General features: G+C 32.1%; 4 protein-coding genes across 5 annotated transcripts in view; 3 read left to right on the plus strand and 1 right to left on the minus strand.

Annotated features, from left to right (window-relative positions):
- Positions 1-3,129, plus strand: part of LOC101506021 (protein MALE DISCOVERER 2-like) — a 5,935-nt gene extending 2,806 nt beyond the window's left edge. Inside the window, exons 7-14 of the mRNA XM_027330437.2 lie at positions 173-274; positions 386-429; positions 507-941; positions 1,043-1,233; positions 1,332-1,464; positions 1,556-1,713; positions 1,864-2,046; positions 2,559-3,129. Of these exons, the coding sequence (XP_027186238.1) occupies positions 173-274; positions 386-429; positions 507-941; positions 1,043-1,233; positions 1,332-1,464; positions 1,556-1,713; positions 1,864-2,046; positions 2,559-2,819 (1,507 nt within the window). The 3' untranslated portion in view covers positions 2,820-3,129. The remainder of the gene's footprint in view (positions 1-172; positions 275-385; positions 430-506; positions 942-1,042; positions 1,234-1,331; positions 1,465-1,555; positions 1,714-1,863; positions 2,047-2,558) is intronic.
- Positions 3,130-3,968: 839 nt separating this feature from the next.
- On the minus strand, positions 3,969-5,179 carry LOC101514386 (protein DOG1-like 4). The gene has a single exon (XM_004486217.4). It carries the CDS (start codon positions 4,924-4,926, stop codon positions 4,222-4,224), a length of 705 nt encoding a protein of 234 aa, XP_004486274.1. The 5' UTR covers positions 4,927-5,179; the 3' UTR covers positions 3,969-4,221.
- Positions 5,180-6,493: 1,314 nt separating this feature from the next.
- On the plus strand, positions 6,494-11,710 carry LOC101506337 (uncharacterized). Of its 2 annotated transcripts, none has more exons than XR_012163317.1 (10): positions 6,494-6,687; positions 7,398-7,761; positions 7,853-8,097; positions 8,700-8,784; positions 8,897-9,082; positions 9,163-9,330; positions 9,439-9,657; positions 10,107-10,172; positions 10,568-10,739; positions 10,835-11,006. XR_012163317.1 is itself a non-coding variant. In XM_004485848.4 (10 exons), exons 2-10 carry the CDS (start codon positions 7,426-7,428, stop codon positions 11,183-11,185), a joined length of 1,677 nt encoding a protein of 558 aa, XP_004485905.1. In that variant the 5' UTR covers positions 6,497-6,687; positions 7,398-7,425; the 3' UTR covers positions 11,186-11,710. The 2 variants fall into 2 exon arrangements, 1 of the variants encoding a protein (XP_004485905.1); XM_004485848.4 differs by lacking the exon at positions 10,107-10,172 and adding an exon at positions 11,092-11,710 and having other exon boundaries at positions 6,497-6,687.
- A 1,989-nt stretch (positions 11,711-13,699) lies between these two features.
- On the plus strand, positions 13,700-15,506 carry LOC101506991 (CBL-interacting serine/threonine-protein kinase 20). The gene has a single exon (XM_012712535.3). It carries the CDS (start codon positions 13,998-14,000, stop codon positions 15,357-15,359), a length of 1,362 nt encoding a protein of 453 aa, XP_012567989.1. The 5' UTR covers positions 13,700-13,997; the 3' UTR covers positions 15,360-15,506.
- The last annotated feature ends 1,939 nt before the right edge of the window (positions 15,507-17,445 follow it).

Genomic DNA, 17,445 nt, shown 5'->3' on the forward strand with positions numbered 1-17,445 from the left:
TAGGGAAAAGTCATTGAGAGGCAAAAAATAAGCTAGCAGTGTGACAGTTTTCATCATAGCATATTGTGTGTGTGTCTTCAATTGTTGCATTTTTGTCTTGTTAACAAAGTATGCATATGACTATTAGTTTTGTAATCTCTTTCTTGTGTTTTTGGATGGATGGCATGTGCAGTGTGTGGCATAGCAACTTCAAGCAATGGAACAAACCAGATTCACTGATTATTCCAATTAAAGTAGCACTTCTGAAATGCCTCAATGCCTTTTCACTGCCACTGTGTGTGGATAATAACTTTTAACCTATTCTTAATCTCAATTTAAACACACATATGCATACATTTTCCTTTCATCATGCTCATCTTGTACTAAAGTTTTCTCTTTCTTGTAGGTTCAAACAAGGCCATGAAGAAAAATTTGGCGACCTTCAACCTCGTGAGTCACGATCCTTCGCTAAATTATGTTTTGTTGATAAAATAATTTTTTTGCTTCTAATCTCTTGCATCATGTAGGTGCTAATGAGGCAGAGATTACCATGAATGTGCCGAGCCTTATCAATTACGCACGTCGAAGGTTACTCGGTGAATCGAGTAACCTTGCAGCTGAACCTTATAGTGGTGGACCTATAACAGATTTCAGTTATGATCCAATTATCATTAGTAGTGGATCTATTCCAGCTGTTCCAGATGTAGATAAGAAACAAAATCAGTCACACTCACCTTTGCCTTCTCCTTCTGATTCTGCTTTTGATGGAAACCAAACAAATCAACAACATTCAGCTAATGGTGGTTCTGGAAAGTTGTGGAAATATATAATAATTATCATAGTTGTGGCTGTTTTGCTCATTGTCGTCGTAGTTCTTTCCATTTGGAGAAAAAGAGCAGCTAAAATAATTAAACCTTGGAAAACTGGTATAAGTGGACAGTTGCAAAGAGCTTTTATAACAGGTACTAGTTTCTCCAAATGAGCGAATGAAAAACTAGACCTTGTTTACTATTATTATTGTGTCGATAATAATATTATCATATTTTGTTATTATGTTATGAAGGGGTTCCTAAGTTGAATAGAGGAGAACTAGAGACAGCATGTGAGGATTTCAGCAATATTGTTATTAGATTTGAAGGATGCACTGTCTACAAAGGAACACTGTCTAGTGGAGTCGAAATCGCGGTTGTTTCTACTCTTATTGATTCCTCTCAAGAATGGTCTAAGAGCATGGAATTGAACTACAGGAAAAAGGTTTTTGTCCTCATCAATTCTATACAAATAAGATGATTATTGCATTTAACAATCTCAAAAATCTCTTTTGCTAATTTAGTTTCTGTTGTATGCTATAGATTGCGACATTGTCCCGCATAAACCATAAGAACTTTGTTAATCTTATTGGATACTGTGAGGAAGAAGAACCATTCACAAGGATGTTAATATTTGAATATGCTCCAAATGGAATCCTATTTGAGCACATACATGGTAATGCTCATTGTTTTTAGTCGTTATATTGCTTAGATATATCTAATAAAATTATGCCTTGTAATATATATTTTGTTTGTTGTATTTGCAGTTAGAGAAGTTGAACGTCTTGATTGGAGAGAAAGGGTGAGGATTATAATGGGAATTGCATATTGTCTTCAGTACATGCACCATGATCTAAATCCACCAGTAGCTCATAGCAAAGTTGCTTCAAATATGATCATGTTGACTGATGATTATGCTGCCAAGGTACATAATTCTATTCTCTCTTAATGTTTTCTTTTGTTATAATTCTTAGCTGAAACAATCTTTAATCAAACTTTACCTATCTTCCTAGCAAACTTCAGATTACTAGACTTCATTTTCCTTAGTTCTCTCTCTATTGTATTGATTTTTCAGCTTGCGGAGGTCACTTTTAGAAATATTGAAGCACCATCTAGGACATCTAGAGGGGATTCAAAGAAATCAGATTTGCGCCGTGCTGATCTTGATGACAATGTCTTTGACTTTGGAATATTGCTGCTAGAAATCATTTCTGGTAAATTGCCTCAATCGGAAGAACAGTGCAATCTTGTCAACTGGGTAAGTTTCAAACAAATATCCATCATTCTTCACATGAAAAAAAAAACATTTTCTGTTTTCATTTCATATTTTTACTTTTAATTGCAAAACTACAGCATTGTTTTCAGTTTCACTATGTTTCCATTTCCAAATATTAACGCATCAAACATTTGTTTTCATTACTTCCTTCCTATACTAACCAAACAACACCAAGCATGTGATTAATAACAAAAATATCAGTTTATTTCTTATATTCGAAAAAATTATAGAGAAAACAACTTATGTTTATGGAAACAGATTTGACACAGTATCTGCATCATCCAGTTTTCAATCTCAATTGTTTGATCTCAAATTAACAGTCGCGTTTAAAATTAATTTTGTGATTATATAATTTGAGTTGTCTGATCTCATTCTGCATGTAAACGCCTGTTTTTTCTACAACAAGGAATCGAAATCCTTTACATAAGTGCATCTTCCTTGTTTTATGTATACATATATGGCTGTGATAAACTAAATCCTGGTTAATTTTGTAGGCTACTGAGTGCTTAAACGACAAGAGAAGCATCAGCTATATGATTGATCCAAATCTGCAGTCTTTCAAGGACAATGAACTTGATGTAATTTGTGAAGTAATTCAAGATTGTATACAACCTGATTCAAAGTTAAGGCCTACAATGAGAGATATAACTTCAAAATTGAAGGAAGTTCTTAGTGTGACACCTGAGCAAGCTGTTCCAAGACTTTCTCCACTATGGTGGGCTGAATTGGAGATATTATCAGTGGAGACTACTTAACAAGTTTCAATCTCACTCTCTTCTCTGTGTTTTGAAAATCAACAAAGACTCTCTCTATCCTCTGCCAAGCTACTAGAGTGGTATATATTGATATTTGCTGCTAAAAACCATTTTCTTCCTTCAATCTCAATATTGTTCGTTTGTAAAAAGTCTTCATCATTATTAATACCTTAATTAGCTATAAATTAATGTCCAAATGAAAAGTGTGTTGTGTTGTTTTGCAAGATCCTTGATGTAAATTAATTGTATTTTTGTTGATGAAGTTTGGGATGTAAAAATTATGACTTAATGAACATGCAACTTTTATACAGATGATCTGTTGAATTATTAAGACTAGTATTTATTGAGAAATTACAGAAAACCATCTCACAATTGAAAACTATGCATTATTGAAGAAAATGCTCAAAGGAAGAGAGAATAATAAATTAAGGAAAACTATGAGGCTTGAGAAAGTATATTTTGATTGCCAAAGTTTTTCTTGAGAATCATTCATTCGACGGCCTTTTTCAACAAATGTTTTATTTTTATTTTTTTTATATATAAAACACAAAAAATTATAGATCAGACAAACTCACTTTCAAATAAAAAATTATAAATCAGACGAACTATGAATGAATTACTAAGACTCGTTCTCTTAAAATTAAAAATTAAAGGTAAAATAAAAGTATTTTTATCAATTGTTTGAGACTCTCTAGTGACATGTTGCAAAATTTCACAACTTTTGCCTATTCTATATTTTGAATTATTATTCTATTTTTTCCTGACAGTTAATTAAAGACTTAACGACGTCACATGCCACATCATTTTCTTGGGAAATCCTTTTAGACGTCAGCTTGTGAGTCCTACAAGAGTAAGCATGACATCAACAACATTTCTTCCTCTTGAATTTCATCAACACCTGCTTGTTGCGTGTGAGATGAAATAATCACTTACCCTTCTCTTTTGCCATGTTTTCTTAGTACTGCTTATGTTTGCATGTACGTGGCTCTTAAAACATGTACCATCTTTACACATACACAAACATATTTTGTGACTATACAGAAGAAATTGATGATGTAATGCACCGGCACTATGGCTTCTTCCATACTTTTCATGCTTCCTAAGAACACTTACATTTTTATTGACTTTCTCCTTTTGCTATCATAACAGTTAAAAATAATCTTAGTTATATGTCTTTGAAATTAAAGGAACGAAAACATATCATATATACTCATCTACGTACTAGCAATTTCTTTCCTTTTTCATACATTAATTGAAAACTTCTAAACCCAAAGCAATAACAACACTACTACTAGTACTTGATAAACTAGACAATTTTTCATTTTTGAGAGCTAGTTAATGAAGGAGTACTAGTACAACTTAATTAATAATAAGCCTAAATTAAACGTACAAAACTCACTACTCAAATTTCTTCATTTAATATGCATCCAGCTGCTAAATCTCTCTTCATTCCAAATTTCCTCAACCTTAACTGTATACCAATATTTGCAGCCAAAAACTCCACACACTGAATTGGAGTAAGAACATCCAAAACCCCTTTAAGTGTCTTAAGTCTAACACAATCAGAAGTTTTCATAACTTTTTCCAAACCACCAAACACAGCCTTCAAAGCAACACCAACCAACCCATCAACTCTTGCATCACCTTTCCTTGCTCTGCATGAAAGCTTCGCAAGCTCCACCATCTTTAAATCCGCCATAGCCACTTGTTGTCTCTCCATCTCTCTCTCCACTTTCTCTTCCTCAATCCTTACCCTCACTCTCAGTTCATCAATCTTCTTCTTCTGTTCCTCTGTCATATCAAACGCTGCGTTTAAACCGTCGAGGATTCGAAAGACTGTTGAGGGTTTCCAACCAGTTACCCAAAGGTGAGCATTTTCTAAAGGACTAAGCCATGTTGGTGTGAAAAAGATAACAACATCTTCATGTGCTGCACCCCATTTAACAGTGTAGTATTCTTTCAAATGGGTTGTGACTTTTGAAACTAGTGATTGTATCTCTTGTTCTTCGGTTTTGGAAACTTGAAGAAGTTGATGAAGAATCTCTTCAAGCTTAAAAATCCATTTTTGGTAGAATTCAGAGAACTTCTCAACGACTGTGTTCTTCATTGATTAATGTGAATGAATGGTTTTGGAAAAGAAAAAGTAGAGTCTGAATTTGTGTGTGTTGGGAATGTGTGTTTTAAAGAATAAAAGGATGGGAAGGAAGATGAACAGATGGAAAAAGGAGGGAAAGACACGGAAGTGAAATAGTGTAGTGAGCAATGCATTTGCATGGATTAGTAGCAGCAAAATTGGTACAAGTGTGTTTGATACATTGCAAGAAGAGAGAGAGATATATACGTGAGCGTATCATAGTGTAGAATTGAATAGAATTGGAATTAGCAGCTTTATTTGTATAATGGTCTTTTGACTGTGTTGAAAGGGTGTGACGAGGGTAGAAAAGTAAATTAGGAATTAACATGAATGAATGTAAAAGCAATTTTGGAGTTATGTGTGTTGGGAAGAGAGGTACGTGTCATTGTGTCAGGAAATTGGGATTCCACGTGGAGGGTGATTAGGCAGACTGAGTGGGTCATTGCAACTTGCAAGGGCCGATCCACCTCCTTCGGCCAAACCCATGACACTACTTAACATTATTATTTACTCATACTATTAAGGAAATAGCCGACTATCATGCTGTGCAACAACACCTATCATGGTTTTTTTTTTAGAATATTAAAGCTTAAAAATATCTGCATGTCTCTAAAAATTTAATGTTTTTTTTTAAATATTAAAAGTTTAATTTTTATAATAAAAATTAGAGTCTTTAAAATAGTTGAATTGACCATCATAAAGTAATAATTATGTTATTTTTGGATTTAAATTAAGGATCTCGATATTTAAACTCTTTCAATATTTTTTAACTTACCAATTGAAATATTTATAGGCATATATATCGACTTTAAGTATGAGGTGATATACAATATAATTTTTAGATATATTAAAATTTAAAGAAGAAGCATTTTTAATTGTGTTTTTAATTAGTGATTTTAATATTTAAATACATTTTTATTTTTTTTAGTCTTCAAATATATTTTAATTATAAAATTATTAATAAAAACACTTAAAAATGTATTTATAATTTATAAAAAGACTATACATATATTTAAAATAAGGTTTGTAATTAATTTCTCGTATTCTCATATATTTTAGCCGTGATTGAAAAGAATTTATTATATATAAAATTTGAATGGATATTAATATAATTGTATATTTTTTTTATAAACACACTGTATTAATGAAACTATATCACAAATTTTAAAACCAAAATAGATATTCACTCTTTTTATAAAATCATATCACTAATTTTAGAACCAAAATAATTATTTACTTTTTCTAATGTAATTGTTTTTGCTGTAAAACAAATTAAGTTCTCATAGTTTTTATTTTAAAATTTAATGTTCTAAAAAAACATCTCATCAAGTTTGCTTTGTACGAAAAAATAAATAATTTTATAGAAATGTGGGATAGAAATATAATAGAAGGGATATGAAGTTAAGTTTATTGTTAATCTGATGACAAAAAATTCTTTATTTTTGTTCTGATTTAATTCGTTTTTTAGGTGTATTTTTTAACTTTCTTTAAAAAAAAGTTATTTTAGTTCTAAAAATAAAGCAAAAAGATATTTAGAAAATAATAATATAATCTGCGTCCTCCCTCGATTCTCACAACTCTCAACGTCCTTCTCCCCCTCCGTGCTCACTCCGTTTGTCAGTCGTCTGTTTCCCTCTCTACGCGCCGGCTGTTCTCTCTGCCCGCCGCTCCGTTCGCCTTAAACTGCCCAGTTCCGTTCGCCTCCCTGCACGCTGTTGTATTTCCGTTCGCACAGTAAGCAAGCAGTTACTTGATTTTGATTTCGTTCCGTTGCTTGTTGATTTAATTTTGTAGTTTGTTGATTTCGTTCTCTTGCTTGCTGATTCACTACATTCGCTTCTGATTTTATTGTTTGATTTTCGTCCTGTTGTTGATTTCTTGTTGATTTTGTCCTGTTGGCTTGTTTGATTTTCGTTATTATCTGTTTTACTTGCTGATTTTTGCTGTAATTTGTTGCTGATTAACTACCGATGCTTCATTGTATTTTGGAGTGATTTTTCTCTATTTGTTTTCTAGCTTTGGTCTTGTGCAAAGTATTAGCCCTAGGTCTACCTAAAACTAAAATAGCGAACAAACCCTACTCGCCTCAATATTTAGGAAATGGATTTGGTGCAGTAACTGTGTGACTCAGTTACTGCTGTGAACTGTCCGATCTAAATTACATGATCGATATAAGTTATTGTTAGTTTTATTATTATGTAATTTGAACCATCCAATCTCGAATTTACGGTCAAGATCATTTACTGTGTGAAACTGTGTGCAGTTTCAACCGCAGGCAATTCGTGTCCCAATTTTTAGCCAACCAATAGTGAGCCATCACATGCTGGTTACTTGGTTTACATTGACAGTACAGTCGTGTATTTTTAGCACAGCGTCTCTTTGCTAGTTTCACAATCCTTTTTGTTACAAAAGAGACTAATGATATAACGTTGTTGTATTTGTAGCTGATTTTAAAGTGTTTTAGCAAAGAACATGACTTCAAAAAGGGAAAGGGTAGAGAAGGAAGGTCTCGATTCTGAATCGAAAAGGCAAAGAGTGGATGAGGAGTCTTCCCCCTCTCCTCCTCCTGTCAACATTGCAAATCCTCTTTCTGGATTGGCCAATAATTATGCTGATGTTGATGAGGAGGAAGATTATTACCGAAGCGACATTAGGAATGATAAGCCTAAGCATAATGGGCATAAATATGACGCGGATGATGATAGTGATGAAGAAGATGATTCACAGGAACAACTATTTGGGGGAAGAAATAGTCGCCAGGTGGAGGTTCGGAAGGATTGTCCATATCTTGATACTGTTAATAGACAGGTATTTGATTTATTTGGTCCATTGTGGAATGTGTATTTTGCTAGTTTCCATATGTAGTATGTATTTTATTTTTGTATGATTTTGTGTGCAGGTTTTGGATTTCGACTTTGAGAAGTTCTGTTCTGTCTCTTTGTCAAATTTAAATGTGTATGCATGTTTGGTTTGTGGTAAGTATTACCAAGGGAGGGGGAAGAGGTCTCATGCGTATACGCATAGTTTGGAAGCTGGCCACCATGTTTATATCAATCTCCGGACTGAAAAAGTCTACTGTCTTCCCGATAGCTATGAAATTAATGATCCTTCATTGGATGACATTCGGCATGTCTTGAACCCAAGGTGTGTCTAATTTTTTCATTTGGCTTTGCTTGCTGTGCACAATTTTGCAAAATCATATTGCCCAGTAACTATAATGTTTTTATCTTTGGTGCAATTTATTTATCATTGTATCTGCTTTTGGCCTTGGCCCTAGACAGTGTTGTCCTTTTGTCTATGTTGTCAATCGCAGATCACATAAAATATTGATTAGTTCAAATTCCGCTATGCTATGGTGCTATAGCGCGTCACTATAGCTGCTATTTGACAACATTTCATTTTATGCTTGTTTCGTAGGTCATTAATAATAATTTTTCTCTTCATTATATATTGAATAGATAAGAGAATGTTTTTTTATAGGTTTTGGTCATTCTGTCAAATATGTCATAATTTTTTGCTCAATGAATTCAGTTACCCTTACCCACTTAGATTTGTTATGCATTTTATCACTTTCAGTCATCCTAAAAGATTTTTTTCCCCTTAATTCAAAATTGCATAGAAACCTTTAAATCTCTACCATTAATTAAACTATTTTTTAGGTTATCACTTACGTTTCCATGCTCACTTTACCATGTCATTTTGTTGACTTAACTTAAAGATTAACTCTAGGATGTACCTATCTGCAGGTTTACTGCGAAGGATGTGGAACAACTTGACAAAAATAAGCAGTGGTCTAGGGCACTTGATGGTTCTAGTTATCTTCCTGGAATGGTATATTTCTTCTTTCTTATGGAAAATGAAATTTTGCTTATTGTTGATTGGCAGTTTCTTCAAGCTTGATGCTTTATGGCTTATTTTTATCTATTATATAAAAATATTTCAGGTGGGACTTAATAATATTAAGGAGACTGATTTTGTGAATGTAACAATTCAATCCTTAATGAGAGTTACCCCCTTGAGGAATTTTTTTCTTATCCCTGAAAACTATCAACACTGCAAATCTCCACTTGTTCATCGATTTGGTGAACTCACTAGGAAGATCTGGCATGCAAGGAACTTTAAAGGACAGGTCTGTTTCTGATGCTGTCATTGTAAATATACATACATTTTTAGAATTTTGGTATGTATCTTTGATATGCATGTCAACAGGTCAGCCCCCATGAGTTTCTCCAAGCAGTGATGAAAGCTAGTAAAAAACGGTTTCGGATAGGTGCGCAGTCTGACCCAGTTGAGTTCATTTCGTGGCTTCTTAATACGCTGCATGCTGATCTTAAAACTTCCAAGAAGAATATGAGCATAATTTATGAATGTTTTCAGGTTCTTCTTTTCACACTAATTTCTTTTTTTGTTGATATATTATTGCTGGTTGGAAGTTGTAACTAGTTACTTGAGTCGTGTTTTTTATTAAATTTACGGTGTTTGCAGGGTGAACTTGAGGTTGTAAAAGAGATTCCTAACAAAAGGATCACTGAAAAGAAAGAAAATATTGAGGACCAAAACAACAATGAGAAACTTTTGGATGGGGGAACTGGGCGATATGCATCTGTCAAAGAAACTTCGAAAATGCCATTTCTAATGTTAGGGTTGGACTTGCCCCCGCCACCTCTTTTCAAGGATGTGATGGAGAAAAATATAATACCCCAGGTACTTCCTCACTCAATGTCATTTTGCTTGTTAAATACAGGCATGCCAACGTGGCCTGAACCTGTGAGTACTCGCCCAAACCCGCCCCAATTTCGACAGAGAAAAATGTTTAAGCGGGTTTGATTTTTTCCTCGATTTCCAAAATCAGGGTTGAACTCAAAAACCTCCCTGTTACGTTGAAGCTTGATTCTTGTTAGTTTGGCTGTTATATCAAAGGGATACATCATCATACTATAAATTAGAAAAATGTGGATATGAACATCAAGAAGAATGTTGTAAAACCAAGACTGGTAACTTATTGTCACTTTAAAACCATTATTAAAAAACTATTACTTTGTTAAGTAAATGTTTTGATTATGGTTGTTTTGCATGCTAGATGGGATGCATCTTGTCTGCTATTTTACTATCTTATCTTTGAACATTATTTTTTGGTTTCAACTTTCATGCAGTCTGTGTGTATCAAGACACTCCACAGTTCACATAGATTTGCATAGCTCTTAGCTTCCATGAAGCTGGTAAAACAACTTATTTTATTGAGCATAGTCATGACTTATATGGTTTGTTTTGTTGCATTCATTTAATTTTTTGTAAATACCATGTCAATGTCAATGTCAATCATTACTTTACCTAGAGGACTAGCGTCAGTGCTATCTCATTTTTGCTTGGCCGTTGGACATTTTAGTGTTGCCTAAGTAGATGTTTTATTTGAATCCTCTGCCTTGAATATGCCATGAGGTAAATGCTTCATAAAAAAATAGTAGCATTTCCACTGAAGCAAGGATGATTAGTTCTTTTTGCAATTCTATGATGAAGTCCCTTCTATTTTGTTTTGCTGTTTTCAATTCATTTTAGTTTTAAATGTAGAGGTTTTATCTATCCCTCTTGCTTGCTGATAAGGTTTGGTTTCCAGGTTCCACTCTTTAACATACTAAAAAAGTTTGACGGCGAGACTATTACAGAGGTGGTCCGTCCTCATATAGCAAGGATGCAGTATCGTGTTACCAGATTGCCTAAGTATATGATTCTTCACATGCGGCGATTTACTAAGAACAATTTTTGTGTGGAAAAGAATCCTACTTTAGGTAGGAATTTAATTGAAATGAACCAAAATTTATTCAAGTTAATATCAGCCTACTTATTTCTAAGTTCACCTTAATCCAATGAATGTTTATTTCAGTCAACTTTCCTGTGAAGAACCTGGAGTTGAAGGATTACATTCCCTTACCAACACCAAAAGAAAATGAGAAATTGCGCACTAAATATGATTTGATTGCAAATATTGTTCATGATGGAAAACCTGGTGAAGGGTCCTATAGGGCGTTTGTGCAACGAAAATCAGAAGAACTATGGTAAGCTATATTTCCGATAAGATAAAAATGTATAAATCGAATGTGTGTTTAACATTTTTTAAGGCCTAACACTTTGATTTTCTAGGTATGAGATGCAGGATTTGCACGTTTCAGAAACACTTCCTCATTTGGTTGCGCTTTCAGAAACTTACATGCAAATATACGAGCAGCAGCAGTGAAAGACCAAGTTCAAATCCTTTTCTCGGATCACTTTAACCTGAAAGCAAGTGTTGGGTAGGATTTAGATTATGAGACATGAAATTTGGTTAACAGGCAGTGGGGTAGATGCTTTTGGGGAAATATAATGTGCGATTATTGAATCTGAGTGACTCATAATATTCAGACATATTGCATAGCCTTGAGGGACTCGGTTGATATATCTTTTTTTTTTGTACTTGATCTGGTAGTTCGCTTGAGTAACTCATGGAATGTGAGGTGTCCACTAAGCTAATCCAGATTACATTGCATTGCTTAACATTTTCCATTCTCATTGATGAGGCGGCATAGAATATACTGATGAGGTTAAGATACATTTGGTCTTTGAATCTTCAAATTGCATGATGCATAATGTTTCTTTCAACAATGTATTATTTAATTACATATTTTTGGTTCACGCTGTAAAACTGCATACAAAAGTTGATGTTATTGTGCTAGTGGATTATCATAAATTTAACTTAATGCAATAATAGCAATCCTTATATTTATTTGCTTGGGTGCAGTATACAACGACTTTGTGTCTTGATTTGGTTTTATGTTACCTTATATTTATCTCTCAGCAGATTATGGTTATGTTACCTTAAAGTTATCTCTCAGCTGATTAACCATATTCATTCTTACCGGCCTCAACCCTTCCGAAGGGCATGTGGTTCCATCACCTAGCTTCCCATGCCTTCATGTTTTCTATGCTTCTCATGGTTACTGTTCAAATGAACCCGCACCCATGTTATCATGATGTTAAATACTTTTTTGTCTCGTTAATAAAAGTATCCTAAAAGTGATTATATTATTGATTTGTTATTCTTTAAATCCTGTTAAGAGAGCATGTTAAACTCTAATGTTTTATATCAATTGCTTATATTATGATATTTGATTCGAAAACATTTTGAGCTAAATACTTAGCAATTTATTTCATATCTTACTGATTAGTGATGATAAGATCAGAGACAATGTTTTCTGCATACATAAGTTTTATAATTAGATAATGTTAATGTGTTGTACTAATTTATTGAGTGATCTAGACCTTACTTATAGATGCTTTTATCTCTGGTTGAAAAAACATTGATGTTATCAAAACACCTTACATATAGATGTTTGTGTTCTACGCTGAACAGTCTCAGATCCACATCTACAATGGTCAATCATGATTTTTTGAATTTAGAAGATGTTTGTGTCTTCTCTGAAAACACAATTGGTTCACCCAGAAATCGATATCGATTCCAGTCGAAGCAACTTTCCCTAGCTTCTACGTCTGGCTGAAATAGATTCATATGCAAGTCGCGTGTGATTTCTCAACATTGTCCTTTAAAAAAAAGGCCGTAGCAATAGGGTTACAGAAGATAAAAAGATTCATCTACATACATTTGTCTATTACATTTTTGGAATATATAACAGGGGAGGAGAGATATTTTAATAAAGGGGACGAGAAATATTTTAATTAAATATATATTTAGTTCAAAAGAGAGAAATGAAAAAAATTTAATTAAATATATGTTTAGTCCAGAAGAGAGAAATGAAGAGATTTTACTTAAATATACGTTTGATTCACAAGAAAATGGTTCGTTTAGTTTGAGGTATTTGAAGAAGAGAGGAGAGAATATTTACAATCAAATTGGTTCAATTTTTTAGGAGAGAGATCAAAATTCTTTATAGAGTATTTTTTTTGTTCTTCAAAGTTGGTGGATTTGGAGTAGAGGAGAGAGATATTAAAAGACAATTTTATAATGTTGACAAAATTACTCTCAATTTTTTATTAAAATCGTAAGTTATCCTTATTGGTGGAATATTTAGTAACTTAGGTTATTTTTTGCTCATTCTTTTTCTTACATAGGAGCTTTGGTCTGCTGCAAGTCTGTGCTGACTGCTATGCTTGGGCCTCTATTGCCTGCTTGGTGTATTCAGTTTGATTTTGTCATCTGTGGGTTTGATTTTACAGATAATTTCATGATTTTTTTGTTTTAATTGATTTTTTTTCTTCTAATTTAGATCATATAATTTAATCAATGACTAACAATTAGTGATCTCATTTTCTCGATATAAAAATTGTCTCATTTGATGTGTTCCATATATATACAAGTAAATATCGGACAGTAGATCTGATTTCCGCTAGTGTTATTTTTTAGAATGTAAATGTAAATCTCTTTATAAGTGTTCAATAAATTTTAAAGTTTTTTCTACCTTAAGAAAATTGAGATATCATCTACTCACCTTAAATTTTTTAGAGCAACAAAAAATAAATAAATTTATTGTAGATTTTTTTTATACAGTCAAATAAATTTATTTACTTTTTTAGCTCTATTTATTTGCTTAACTTAGTTCAGTGAAAGGGAAGAACAATAATATTGATCACAAATTCAGATAAATGCATTCCATATTCACTATTTTTATACATTACAGTTATCTTGATTTGGTGTTCTGTTACCTTAAATTTCTCTCTAAACGAATTAGCCATAATTAACCATATTTACCAAAAGCCTTTATTATTGTTGAGCAAGAGGAATACCCTTTTGCCTCAACCCTTCCAAAGGGCTTGTGGTTTCATCACCCAGCTTCCCATGCCTTCATGTTTTCTATGCTTCTCTAAGAGTTCCATCTCCACATTAACACAATGGAGAGCATAAAAACATGGGTTGCCTTTTTGTTTCTCTCATGCTTAAACCTCATCAATGTTTTTACTTAGCGATTGTTGTTTTGGTATACCAAAATAGTTATTGTTCTGGTACACCAAAATAGTTCTACATTACTTAGAAATCGAGGTAAAAAGAAACTAGAAAAATGGATAAGAAAGCAACAATTCTAATGCAAAAATATGAAATAGGACGCATGCTTGGCCAAGGAAACTTCGCCAAAGTGTACCATGCAAGAAACTTGAAAACAGGACAAAGTGTTGCCATCAAGGTGTTTAACAAAGAAATGATCATGAGAGTAGGTTTGAAGGAACAAGTAAAGCGCGAAATCTCGGGGATGCGTCTCGTTAGACATCCCAACATTGTGGAACTCTATGAGGTCATGGCAAGTAAAACAAAGATATATTTTGCAATGGAATACGTGAAAGGTGGCGAACTTTTCGACAAAGTGTCGAAAGGTAAGCTAAGGGAAGATGTGGCTAGGAAATATTTTCAACAGCTTATTGAAGCTGTTAATCATTGTCACAAGAGAGGGGTTTATCATCGTGACCTTAAACTAGAAAATCTTCTCCTTGATGAAAATGGTGACCTCAAAGTTTCAGATTTTGGTCTAAGTGCATTATTGGAATCAAAGAAAAAAGATGGTCTTTTACACACAACATGTGGTACTCCAGCTTATGTAGCACCTGAAGTTATAAGGAAAAAAGGTTATGATGGAGATAAAGCTGATATTTGGTCTTGTGGAGTTGTTCTCTATGTTCTATTAGCTGGTTTTCTTCCTTTCAATGAGAAAAATCTAATGGAAATGTATAAGAAGATTACAAAAGCTGATTTCAAGTTTCCGCAATGGTTTCGTTCCGATGTTAAAAGGCTTCTCTATAGAATTCTTGATCCTAATCCAAGAACAAGAATTAGTATTGACAAAATCATGCAAAATAGTTGGTTTTTAAAAGGTTATAACCAAATTGAAGCACCTAAATTACCGCCTTTATCGCCTACACGCGGCGATATCTGGGATGTTCATAATGTATTTGATTTTGATTTATTATCATCACCATCAAGTAGTTCATATGGAACTCCAAGTCCAATGTGTGTTATTAACGATGATGAATGCAACATGAAGCCTTATTGTTTCAATGCATTTGATCTAATATCACTCTCTTCAGGATTCAATCTTTCAGGCTTGTTTGAGAAAGATATGAATGAAAGAGAGAATGCAAGATTTGCTACAAAAAGACCACCTTCAATAGTTGTGTCAAAACTTGAAGAGATAGCACAAATAGATGGTAGATTTAAGGTTATGAAGAAAAATGGGATCATTAGATTGGAAGGAACTGAGACAGGGCTAAATGATCAACTAAGTATAGATACAGAAATTTTTGAAGTTACATCATCATTTTATATTGTTGAGATCAATAAAATTGCTGGTGAGACATTGGAATATAGGAAATTCTGGGATCATTATTTAAAGCCTTCCCTAAATGAAATAGTTTGGGTTTGGCAAGGATAAGAACAGTATAATCAATAGTAGCTTCAAAAATATGTTTATAGGCTCCTCTCTTTTTTGATAGAAGGTGCTCTTATATCAAATTGTGTTACCATCTTGTTGCAACTTTCTTCTCAATTCTACTTCTTTCATATAATTTTTCTTCATATATGAAGGTGAAATTTCTATGTATAGAAATGTGCTTACTATTTCTCTTGGATTTCATTATTTTTCACACCAGAAGAAATATCAGAATAACAAGAATCAAAGTTAGCTCCTATAATTCTATATATATATATATAGCTAGAATTACATTTTAGCTCAAGACAAATTAAAAAAAAAAAGTCAGCACTTAATTAAATCTAAAAGAACTTCAAGGGAGTTATTGTTAAAAATATACACAACTTTGAGGCTTGCATTGCAATTTGAACTGTCAAAATGAACAACATTTTAGAATTAAAATCATACATTAAATTTAAAGGTACTTACAGGGCTAATAGGATATCAACCAATGTAATAAATTACAGAAATTTAATTGTTATTTACAAAGTTTTCACATTGATAAATATATTTACTGTGATTTCTATATCAAAATATCTGATTTATTTTTCCAAAATTAATTTGTAAAGTAAAATGTGTCTCTCTTTGTAAATTAAACTTTTGTTTGACTTATTTGATGTGTTTGAAAACTGAATTTACTACGTCCAAAGAGAAGATCTTTTTTGGAACTTTATATATCTGTACATTCAATAATCTTTCATTGGAATTTCAAACACTATATTAATCTTTTTTTTATGTAGAACACTTTCAATTTACAAATTAATTTTGTAAAAATGAGGTAGTTAATATAGTACGAGACAATATCAATTCCTGCCACCAAACATTTATGTGATCGATTTGAGTGTAAAAAAACCAAAGGAGAAAGCTTTCCAAAATTGTAGAGGATATGGTTCAAGCATATCAGTGATTTAACTATTTAACAAGGTGTGCATCAAAAAGTCCAAACTATTATTTATCTTTTTAGATTGAAATAATTCCAAAAAATAAAGGTTCCAGTGAACACACGGAAAATCAAAGAGTCAATATCATGTTATCCACATTAGTGGCCAAACAGTCAGCGTGTAACCTAATCTGGTACACACACCTTTTTAGATAATTTAGTATAATATATAGTAGTACTAATTGATGTCTAAACTTCATCAGTTACTTGTGTTACTCATATATGGTAGCACGGTGCTTAATCCTTGTCCCACCTAATTTGAGTATAAAAATAAGTTATTTGTTAATTAAGTAAATCAAACAAGAGGACTCTCTATATAACAGAATTATTTTTTACATTAAAATATTTAATAAAAATTATATTGTTGCATTTAAATAAAAATATTATATTACTAAGGATCATATTCAAATATTAATGTGAATGAATGTTTTTGTTATTACTATATATTCGAATTAATATAAAATATGTAAAACTAACTTTGTTATAATTTTTTTCAATACTTATGTAATATTTAGTTTTTAATTATGTTGAATACTATCTATATTTGATAATCAAAAAAAAAAAAATATATATATATATAACTCTAAATTTATGACTTGCACTTAACACTTAAAATTTCATGAATGATAACAAAAAAAAAATCTTACTTATGTAGTATATTTACTAAATTTTATAACTACATCCCAAATTCTTGGTTGTTTAAAGTTTTGGCATATAGATTAATAAATAATTAATGATTTAAATCAAATACGCTTATGTGTCTCTTGACGGTGGGTGGATTACCGTGTCTCTTGATGATGGATGTTTTTTTTAACAAGCAAAATATAACTAACTTGAATAAAATACTAAGGAGAATTCTCGTACAAAAATATACTATTTCGGTTTCTACATGTATGACTCGTTTATAAAAATTTAAAATAAAATAATTTTCATATTAAATTTTTTAATGATTTTTTTTTCAAAATTATATTTTAATTATTGAAAAGAAGTAATTTATCTTTTAATTTGTTGTATTACTTAAAGATATATTTGTTAAATTAATTAATATTTTTTGATAAAGACAGGACATGTTTTTTTTACAAAAGAATCCTCCGTATAGAAAATGAGGTA

The sequence above is a fragment of the Cicer arietinum genome, chromosome 1, assembly GCF_000331145.2.
Source record: "Cicer arietinum cultivar CDC Frontier isolate Library 1 chromosome 1, Cicar.CDCFrontier_v2.0, whole genome shotgun sequence".
NCBI lineage: Eukaryota > Viridiplantae > Streptophyta > Magnoliopsida > Fabales > Fabaceae > Cicer > Cicer arietinum.